Genomic DNA, 11444 nt, shown 5'->3' with positions numbered 1-11444 from the left:
CCTCTCAAAGTCTATCAGAACACATCTGAAGTGACTCGTTAAAACTGCAAGTTTGAAAACTACAGCAGGAGAACAGCTCATCTTCACGTCACTCAACAGAACAATGCGTGGTGGTTCAGTGACTTGGACTGGCGCACAACTAGGTTTCAGTAATTACACCCATATTCCAAGCAAATTATTATGTATTCTGTGTTCTGGGGACATATGTTATGGCTAAAGCCCAAACTGTGGCTAATTTTAATATTAGAGCCAGATAAATCTGTTTCGAATCCACAACATCTAACATTTGCCAGGGTAGATTTGTTCATCAACTGGGCTTAAAGAGGTATAATTCACACATGTGCAGTATTACTAAATGCTGAAATGTAATGATTTAAATACACCAGCAACTATCGCAAAACAGTTGTTATAGCAGCATTTAACATTAGCCAGAACCTCCCTGGCTAGTGTTAGGTTTACACCAGAAGAATGAGGGAAATTCTGGCATCCCCTTGGGGTGAGGGTCACAACTGCCTCAACTTTTACAACACGGTACCAGCAGAGCGCCTCAGCGTATGGCTATGAGAGGCCTTCTGTTCCTCCTGGAGAATATCTAGATCTAATCAGGAAGCACACAGATTCCTTTGGAGGTTTGGGGCCACATCTTCTCTAAGAGTGTTTGTAGTCTGGGGCTCTTCCTCTGCTGGATGTACATGGCACCGGATACTCCTCCTGGCTACGTGTCTTCCCAGACATGAGGAAGAGACTGGAGTTGAGGCCAGAAGACAGAGTTAAATACACACAAAAAGAAAGAGAGTTCCATAACCAATATTTAAGATATAGTAGGAAGTGGAATAAAAAATGATTTTAATCATATCAAAAAGCCAAACCAAAGAGAGACAGTTCATGGAACTTACAGGTCCCATCTCGGCAGCCGGTGCTCTTCTCTGGACGAGGCCAGTGCCCCACTGTCCCAAGGCATCAAATGCCACTAAGATGTCTGGATTTTGCACCAAATTCTGGGCATGGCTTTTCCTCTGAAGAACTCACTGATTTGAAATAACGAAGAGTGAGAAACAGGTAGCTCTTACATGATTCCCCAAATCTGAAATGGGCTGGAGGTTTCTCAGCTGTCTTACGGCCAGTGAAGTTTCCTCTTAGACCTTGTACTGAGCTACAAACAAAGGGCGCCTGAGCTGGCCGTACCCCCGGAGCCTGCCCGCGGCTTCCATCTGGAGTTTTCAGAGAGGAGCCATCGAGAGCATCGGCGGATGCACGAGGCACTCAGATGTCCTCCCCGGGCTCTTGCTCTCGGGTACGCAGGCTGGGCAGGGATGTGCCAATCTCCCACTCCGAAATCTGGGCGTCGGAGTGCTGGGGGGACGCGTCCTCTTCCTCCGCCCAGGGTTAGTGTTCAGACCTCCGCCGGCAGCGCATTTCATAAGCTGCCGATGTTGGGGAAGCTCTTCAGTTTCTCAGGAAAGTCATCCTTGTACAGGACGGGGTCAGCTCGGTGCTCCACCACCTTCAGAGGCATTGTCCCAAAGACAGAAGCAAACTTGTTGATGCACTCAGACCTGTGGGGTTCGGGGAGGGCAGCGGAGCAGATGAGAGGGACGGGGTGGGGAAAAGAGAAACCGTTCGAGAGGCTGAGAGATGGGAGCAAAATATCAATACACAGTCTGCAACATGTACAGGAGAAATGCGAGGATTCGCAGCACGCTCCCAGGTTCTTCACGCGGTTGGGAGGGTGTGGATGAAGGAAGTGATCTGGGGGTACTTCCACTATTAGTTCGGCGGGAGAAGGGGAACCAGGGATGCTGCTTGGAGGCCAGGGGCCCGCAGAGGTCACAGTATCTTTTCCCCTCCCCCTCAAATTCCAGTCATTCTTCCGGCTCCGTAGAAGCGGGGGGCCTCAAACCAAGGTGGATTAGCTGCCAACAATCCTTAACCCCATCCCTGCCAGCTAAAGAGAAGACACAGGGTGGGAAGGCAAAAGGCACTTGGACCTGAGCTTCAGCGCACTCAAGTCTAAAAGGCAGAGGGGAAGATCTTACGCATGGAGCGACGGCCGAAGGAGGCAAGGGAGCACCGGACTCCAATTTCAGGGGACAAACACTTCAGTCATTCAACCCACATCCACTGTGGGCCTGTGAGTGGCAAATGTCCATGAATTACGGGTCAGCTTCCATAAGCCCTTCCATGAAAGCTCCTCCACGAAGGTTCACGTAGGACAGCTTTCATAATTTTAGCCACTCCCGTGTTAGAACCGGTAGCAACAAAGCAACAAGCAACTTAGCACTGCTGGCGGAGGAGGCGGTTCAGCACCCCCCCGGCCCCCTCCCCCCTGCCCCCCCAACACCGCCCCCAGCCCGGTGAGCAGCCTCCTCAGAGTGGAGCAGGTCAGACATGCTGGCGGGAAATGGTTCTGGTCAATCAGGCCAACTGAGCGTGACAGCTGGCTCATGAGGACACTTCGGCGTCAGACCCAAGGGGGAGAACAAGCCCGTCAAAACCGCTTTCGAAGCTAAGGGGACCTCGAGGATGGATTTCAGAGAGGTCAGTGCTCTCTCTCCTCAGTCAGGCCCACGGCACCTGAGAACGGGTTACCAGGTAGGGGCTGAATTTCAAGACACAGAATTTCACGACACAGAAGGCTCTTCTGTCCTCAGAGATACTGTAATAAGCCTTGTTTCAACTTATTTTAATCAATAGCTTTTATTTGAGTCCTTTGAGCTTTAGCAAGAAATCAATAAGTAAAGAAGCCAGTTACTATCAATTCTTTTCTCTTGCTTCTTCTCTTGGTCAAAACGTGTCTCTATTTCATTCTGACCTCTTCCAGCTAACAAGATCACTGTGTTCTTGACCACAAATCAACAGCAATTAACATTTATTCTATGCCCCAGGCTGTGTTACAAGTGCTTGACATGTGTTACTGACTCACTTCACCCTCACAACAACCCGGTGAGGCAGGTCTACCATCCTTTCCCACGGCACACTGGGGAAACAGAGACACATGGCAGAGAGGCTAAGAGACAGGACCAAAGGCCAAATAACTAGTAAAAGGCAGAACCAAACCCAGGCATTCTGGCTGCTGAGGTTAAAGTCTTCATTATGAGATGATACACATTTGCTTATCAACAGAATTCTAGGGTCTAAAGGGAGGAGCTGGAAATTAACAACCGTTGATCACCTATGGCGTGCCAGCTAATTTGCATGCATGATCCCAATGATTCCTTTAAATATCCCCCTCCGTTCGCCCAAGGATCGGTGTATAGTAGATTCCTGTTATGGTTTGAGAAATTCAGGCTAAGAGAGGCTAAGGGTCTGCCCAAGGACCCCGAGCTGGAAAGTGGTGGAGCTGGGTTTCAAAGCCAGTCCTGCGCTGGCAATAGAGCCCTTGCTCTTTCTATGAGACCGCACAATCACCCGCAGGTCACTGAGTCTTCTGAGACTCAGGAGGTCGCAGTCCCAGGTACCAAACCGACAGGAGACCTGGGAAAAGACCGAGGGGTTTTAACAAAATGGTATGAAGCGAGCACTGGACAACAGCTTCTCTCTCCTTAAATCATGAGGTCAAGGCAGTGGCAGACTAAGTCAAATTTCCCCAAGGTCTTACTTTTGACAGCTGTTCTGCCTGCAAACATGTACCGATTCCTCTAGTTTCCAGTTATTCTGCTTGTAGACGCTGGTCAGCAAAGCCCAGCCGTGCCCAGCAGAGGTGCCAGCGACCACGTATTAAAGAAGAATCATGGTTCTTGGCAGAGGACCGGGGCTCTGGGGCCCCCTGGAGAGCACTTAGGCCAATGTCTCCTCTGTAACGAGACCTGCCAACAGGGCCGGGCCACAGGCAAGAGGCCGCTGGGGCTCAGGCCAGCTTGACTTGTTGACAGCCGCCTCGGCTAACCCAGGGGAGTGAGTCCTTCTTTCTCTCCACACAGCCCGCCCTGGAGAAGTGGCTGCTCACGCTGAGCTGCAAAGGTCCTTAACTCTCCCGACAGGTGCTGACTGTGTTTCCTACTCTCTTTTCATGCAGGGGATCTGGGCTGGGCAACAGGTTAGGGGAGATTAAGAGTTTGGCTGATTGCTGGCGGCCCACCTGAGTTGTTCTGTCAGGGGTCCAGCTACTATGTCAGTAACTGTTCCCCTGGGTTGGTTTTCTAATCAAGTACAGACAGGCTAAGAACTGCCAATATCTACCTCCAAAGCGCTGGAAGTGTCTGGGGGAGAAAGGACTAACGGTTTTCAGTTTTCCTTTCAAACACATACAATTACCTAAAGTAACCAGGAGCCTTCAGGATCAGTGTTGGGGAAATCGGAAAGCGGACCAATCTCGCCAGGCCCCGTGCAACAGGCTGTCATGTATTATTATTCCTTTCATCTCCAGCATATAACACACTGTTTGGTACAAAGATGCTCAGTAAATATTTGCTGAACCCCTGAATGCAACATGACAGACAGTTAATAGATCTATTTTAAGAAAGGAAAAGACTGGAAATTCAGGATAAGGTAAGTCAATTTCCTTAAGCTGGACAGCTAATAAGCGGCTAATTCATAATCTGAACAAAGGCTGGCCTGAATCAAAATACAATGTTTGTTTCTTAAATCAACACCGACTGTCTGCTGTACTGTCTTGACCTGGGTAAAGCTATTGGCCAAAATGAACAGTCACAAATTCTTCTGCTTCTTAAAGACCTAACAGCAGGCCCTGGAAATGGAGGCTGGGTAGTAAAAGCCGTTCTCCTCCACTACTGAGATTTCTGACCCCATACCCCAAATATAAGAATAAACAAGCTTACTGAACGACAAAACTCAACACAAGGTCATGACACGCAGAGCGGTTAACTCCTTTCACCGTTTTGTGCAAAAACGTGGATTCTGCAAAGGCAACTATTTAAAAAATAAAACAAATGAACAATTCGGCAGCTGTAACTCCATCTCTTGGTCTACCCAACAGGGCTTAAATCACGTCTTCCTCCCTCCCAATCTAAGTGCCTTATTTAGTAATTCAGTCATTCATCCGAATAGCTTTGCTCTCAGTTTCTAATTAATTTCAAGATTGATTTCCCTCTGTTCCCTATCACAATTCTCAAAAGGGGAGCCTACAGTCACTGACTCTACCTCCTCACTACCAGCTCACACTCTTTAGCCCCATCAACCTATGACATCATTTTTTCCAAGGTCACCAATGACCATTTAATTCCAAGACCGCTTCCTAGTCTGCATGGTCCTTGCTCCTCCCTGCTGCCGAGCACTGGAGACCCTGGGGCTCTCTCCTGGCCTCGCCAGTGGCTGCTTCTCTCTTTTCAGTTACTCTTTCTGTCTCCTGAAGTGTCCGAATTTCTCAAGATTCTGCCCTTGGCTTTTCTTCAATCAACTGCCATCTCTGGACAGATGTCTTCCAGATCTCCATCTTTGTTTTAATCTTTTTTCTAAAGTTCTAGTTCCGTATTTCCAACTGCTTGCTCTGTATCTACAGCTCCATATACAGAGGGCAAGACCCAAAACTCACGCGCCTGACTGCTCTCCAACTTCACACATGATTAAATCTCCTGGCCTCATTAATTATACTGTTAGGTCCAACATTCATCCCCTTCCCTCCCCTAACTGGCGTCCCTCATAATTCTATTATTTACACTGTTAAAGGTACTACCATTCTTCCTGACTGTCTTGATCAACTGCTTCCCCATAACCTCCCCATACCTATTCAGTTGGAAATCAAGTGCCAGCTTTTCTCCTTTAGGGGGAAAAAAATATCCCTTGCAACTTAATTCATCCCTTCTTCTCCACATTCAACTTGGTTCAAGCCTTCTAACTGTTCTTCTTTCTTCTGTCTCTTCACCTTTATTCCGTTCTATGCACCACTTCCAAATCAGCCTCAAAACTACACTTTGATCAAGCTACTTCCCTATTCAAAAACCTCTATGGCTTACCAGAGCCTGGAGAAAAAAGCTCAGCTCCTTAATTGGGCATCCAGGGCTCTCTGCGGTTTGGCACTAATGGGCCAGAATGCTACGCTCTTGCCAAACTGGGTATCTTGACTGCTTGCCAAATGTACCTTGGACCATCCAGTTCCCCTACCCGAGGATCTCCTCTTCTTGCCCAGAGTTGCATTGGTTGGAATCCTAGTGACCTTTGAAGGCTCACTTCAAGTGCCACCTCTTACAAAATTATTCCTAATAACTGACCTAGCAAGAAGTCACTTCTCTTTCCTGCGATCAGGTATAACATTTTGAGCCTTCCTTATGACACTTACCACATATAGCTTTGGATTAAGTTTTACACACACATACACACGTATTAAATATATATACACACGTGTGTGGACCTGTTATTGTTAATTATAAACTGATAAAATCAAGCCTACCAACATCTGGGCAGTTGCCTATTCTATTTTCAAAAGCCTCTTCCCACGAGGAAGCTTCCACATTTCCCAGTTACTTTCTTCAGTGTTTAATAATAATTATATCTAACTTAAATCTCTCCCACTGCATTTGTTATGATCTCAGTGGGGTTACAGAGGAGTTGTTTAGCTTTAGCATGAACTTTAAGGGCCATTATTAGGTCAACTTTTCTCCAAACAATTCTTTTCTTGGACCCTATAACCCCACCATTCTAACTCAGTCCAATCAATAACTAATTGCTTAATGCTATGAAATTCTTCCCAGCACAGAATGGGGGTAGGTTTAAGTAACAATTTCATGTGCTCTAATAGAGCTATAATTGGGGTCTCTTCCAAATGAGCTATGACAGTTAACGTCACTGTCCTTGAGTGGGTAATACTTGATACCAGTGACAGTTATTTCCAAAATCACAATAACATGTTATTTCATACTGACGGTTGGTAAAAGTCATGTCATTTGGGTAAGACATTTATATATGAAAGAGATAAAGAGATTATTTAGAGAGTAAGAGTAAGAAGTAAGAGTAAGAAGGAGTAAAGCATTATAAAAGAATCCAGGCCAAGTGAAACAACTCGCTGTACAAAAAAATCCTCCAGGCTTGAAGGACTTTGACATAGCTGATAGATTTCAGAAACGAATGCCGCAAGCAGAAGCATACGAGACCTGTGGAAACTTGAACTAGATATCTCATTCTAATGTCTTTCTCATGACATTCTCTGAATGCATTCTGGTCCCTTGACAATAGTGTTACCGGCTGTCAGAGCTTGCTGTCTTGTGTAAGGGGCTGCCTTTTGGAAGAATTAGGTTTGATTCAGGAGATTCGAAGCTTGGGGACCTTTGGGATACAAGTGAGAACTATTCGGTCTACTCTAAGATTATAAAGGTCTTAAGGGAAGACAGACATCTCCCACTTCTTTTATACTCACCCACAAGGCCCTGTATTACATCCACACAAAGGTGTGCTTATTGACTGACTGAATCAATATAAAGGGAGTATTTCAGAGCTGCCCTGCTTCTCTCTCTGTAATGTAAAGAGCTGTGCTTTCAATTCTGTTCTTGGTGGGTGTTTCAGTTGTGTCAGCAAAGGAAATTTGTCTCTAATGGGTTTAGTTTAATTCTTTCTAATCAAACTTTCACTGTAACATGGAGATAGTATCCTGGAAAACGATCCAGTACTTCTTTGGAATTAACTCGCTTCCACTCAAATGACTGTGGATAGTTAACTGCCTAGCCCACACGGAGAATCCGGCTTCTGGAGCTTAAGGCCGGCTATATTTTTAAGACCCTTCCAGCCATTACAAATTGAGTGAGTAGCATTCCAAATTAATTCTTTGGGTGACCTGGGCTTGAACTAACCCAATTCCCACGTGCAAAAGGAGGTGACTATGGCTACCAGCTGCTGTCCTTATATCTGCAACAAAGTCCCATAAACAGGCCCAAGGCAGGAAATGGGGATCAGAGACTAGGGCAGGCTTCTGGTTAGAGGCCCACTCACCTCTCCACCATGTGCGTCTGGTCTAGCGAGAGCCCATCGATGGCCGTGCACTCAGGACACTTGAATTTCTTTCGTGGTGTTACCTTCCAGAAGAGCACAAAAATATATTACCTGGCTGTCAGTGCCAAGGACAATAAAATCATGCTCGTGACACCACTCTGCACACTTCTGTTCTATAAGCTGAGATGCCCACTCCCACTCCACGCACACACACACGCCTCACTATTCCTCCATTCAGTTCTGTCTGGCTCGGCCAACAGCAGAACTCACAAGGGCCCAATAAAAAAGGATTGGAGGGCTTTTGCCTTCTGCAACTGGAAAGAAGTGGTGATGACAAGCTCCTTAATTCCTGTTTAATGACTGTTTTCTCACTGCCAAGGTCCTTGTATAAACACCATTTGTTCTTGCAGCCATAAGGGCGATGAAATACAGCTTCCCATAACTTTCACCGTAACCTTAGTTCCAAGAGGCGCTCATTCTCCTTCTTCCAGCTAATGGTAGATGCTATGAGCAGCACCATGCTCTTGAAAATGCCAGGTCATTTTGCAATCCCGTTGAGTCAGGGAAAAAAATCCAATGGTCCTATGCCCTCTGAATCCTTTTCCCTGACTCTCCCTACCACCCTCCCATACGTTAAACTTCTCACTTTTTTTTTTTTTAGCAAACTCAGGGGAGACCGCTATCCTAACCTAGTGAAGATAAGTAACCAGTAGAGGGATGGGAGGGGAAGTAAGCTAGATAACTAAGACCAGACTAAGAAGCATACAGACCCGAGGAATTACTGTCCAGAGTAAGCAGGCATAGCTAAGAACATCTTGAAGCATGTCAAAAAGCAAATTTGGAAATAAGGGGAGTTCCTATAAACTAGTTTTGCAATTTACATTCTTTAATTTTCCCTGCAGTGAGCTGTTCACTGAGTTATTTAGAGAGCTGGGGGGTTAGGGTAAAGACTGGGTCCAGTCTGAACACATAGTGACTTTTCCTCTTTCCTTAGTCACTTTGGTTTAATCTAGCTTGTCTCATCAATGAATAGCATGAGGAATCATTTGGGGATGCCATACCATGCGTCCAACATAAGCTTCCAGTACAGGAATCTGGCCTAGAAGCATTGCCCATTTTCACATATGGAATTCTAATCCAGAATTGCCCATGTTCACATATGGAATTCTAATCCAGAAGGAAAGAAAGGTCAAGACGATTCCACTGTTATACAGAAGTGTACTCTCCCTGCATTTCTAGGGATCTGATTTGAGCAAGCAGGAACAGACATCTATTACACATACAAAGATCCCCATGTGATCTCAGCTTTTAATATGTTACAGGAGAGGTACTGTTACAAACTGGTAATCGCTATCTTAAAATAATGTTTAGGACAACTACAGTTATAACTGTACAAAGTGTACTATCTTCTCAGCGTCTATTAAAAAAATCAGTTACCTTAAGAAAGATGTAAACTGCATTCTTTAACGAAAAGAACTAGATTCCAAGTCACGTTTGAGAATAAAATTATATATTTTTTAAAAACACGATTTGTAGATTGACCGCCACAGCCTTTATCTCTGATACTGGAGGTTACAAACTATAACTAAAAAAAACCTGTATATTCAGACTATACTATAAAGCTACAGAAATCAAGACAGTATGGTACCGGCACAGAAACAGAAATACACATCAATGGAACAGGACAGAAAGCCCAGAGACAAACCCACGCACATATGGTCACATTATCTTTGACAAAGGGGGCAAGAATATACAGTGGAGAAAAGACATCCTCTTCAATAAGTGGTGCTGGGAAAACTGGACAGCTACATGTAAAAGAATGAAATTAGAACACTCCCTAACACCACACACAAAAATAAACTCAAAATGGATTAAAGACCTAAATGTAAAGCCAGACACTATAAAACTCCTAGAGGAAAACATAGGCAGAACACTCTATGACATAAATCACAGCAAGATCCTTTTTGACCCACTTCCTAGAGAAATGGAAATAAAAACAAAAATAAACAAATGGGACCTAATGAAACTTAAAAGCTTTTGCACAGCAAATGAAACCATTAAACAAGATGAAAAGACAACCCTCAGAATGGGAGAAAATATTTGCAAATGAAGCTACTGACAAAGGATTAATCTCCAAAATATACAAGCAGTTCATGCAGCTCAGTATCAAAAAAACAAACAACCCAATCCAAAAATGGGCAGAAGACCGAACAGACATTTCTCCAAAGAAGACATACAGATTGCCAACAAACACATGAAAAGATGCTCAACATCACTAATCACTAGAGAAATGCAAATCAAAACTACAGTGAGGTATCACCTCATGCCAGTCAGAGTGGCCATCATCAAAAGATCTAGAAACAGTAAATGCTGGAGAGGGTGTGGAGAAAAGGGAACCCTCCTGCACTGTTGGTGGGAATGTAAATTGATACAGCCACTATGGAGAACAGTGTGGAGCTTCCTTAAAAAACTGAAAACAGAACTACCATGTGACCCAGCAATCCCACTACTGGGCATATACCCTGAGAAAATCATAATTCAAAAAGGTACAGGTACCACAATGTTCATTGCAGCTCTATTTTCAATAGCCAGGACATGGAAGCAACCTAAATGTTCACTGACAGATGAATGGATAAAGATGATGTGGCACATATATACAATGGAATAGTACTCAGCCATAGAAAGGAATGAAATTGAGTTACTTGTAGTGAGGTGGACGGACCTACAGTCTGTCATACAGAGAGAAATAAGTCAGAAAGAAAAAAAACAAATACTGGATGCTAACGCATATATATGGAATCTAAAAAAAAATGATACAGATGAACCTAGTAGCAAGGCAGGAATAAAGACACAGACGTAGAGAACGGATTTGAGGACACAAGGGGGTAAGGGGAAGCCGGGATGAAGTGAGAGAACGGTACTGACATATATACACTACCAAATGTAAAATGGATGGCTAGCGGGAAGCTGCTGCATAGCACAGGGAGATCAAATCGATGCTTTGTGACTACCTAGAGGGGTGGGATAGGGAGGGTGGGAGGGAGGCTCAAGAGGGGAGGAGACATGGAGATACATGTATACATAAAGCTGATTCACTTTGTTGTACAGCAGAAACTAACACAATATTGTAAAGCGATTATACTTCAATAAAGATGTGAAAAGAAAAAAAACGTATAAATATGCTTAAATCATCAAAGCCTAGCTTCAATTTCACAATATGACAGCATCAATCATAGAATCTTAAAGCTAAAAGGCAGCTTAAAGTTCATCTATTCCAAGGCTTCATTTATAGTTACGAAAACTTCTGAGACTCAGAGAACCAGAAGCATGCCCCAGATCACAAAGTAAGTTAGGGGGAGAGCTGGCCAAGGATGCCTCCTACCTTGATAACAGCTTTCCCTGTGACGTTAGCCACCAGGAAATTCATGGCAATATCTTCACAGTTCATATGAGCATCCACCCAGTTCTTGATGTCCCCAGGCATCTTGTAGGTATACAGGTAATTAAAATACTGCCAGGTGAGACAGAAAAGGAGACACATTCAAATAGCAGTTCCCTGTGGTTGA

The 11444-nt window shown here is 44.6% G+C and overlaps 1 protein-coding gene across 2 annotated transcripts in view; it reads right to left on the bottom strand.

Annotated features, from left to right (window-relative positions):
* Window positions 1-810: 810 nt before the first annotated feature.
* EXT2 (exostosin glycosyltransferase 2) overlaps window positions 811-11444 on the bottom strand; it is a 131250-nt gene continuing 120616 nt past the window's right edge. For both annotated transcript variants that reach the window (XM_059069922.2, XM_067037051.1), the window contains exons 12-14: window positions 11261-11389; window positions 7879-7961; window positions 811-1556 (exon numbers count right to left, since the gene is read on the bottom strand). In XM_059069922.2, the coding sequence (XP_058925905.2) occupies window positions 1418-1556; window positions 7879-7961; window positions 11261-11389 (351 nt within the window). In that variant the 3' untranslated portion in view covers window positions 811-1417. The remainder of the gene's footprint in view (window positions 1557-7878; window positions 7962-11260; window positions 11390-11444) is intronic.

Source organism: Kogia breviceps, chromosome 7, assembly GCF_026419965.1.
Source record: "Kogia breviceps isolate mKogBre1 chromosome 7, mKogBre1 haplotype 1, whole genome shotgun sequence".
NCBI lineage: Eukaryota > Metazoa > Chordata > Mammalia > Artiodactyla > Physeteridae > Kogia > Kogia breviceps.
This window is presented reverse-complemented; position numbering and strand designations above follow the sequence as displayed.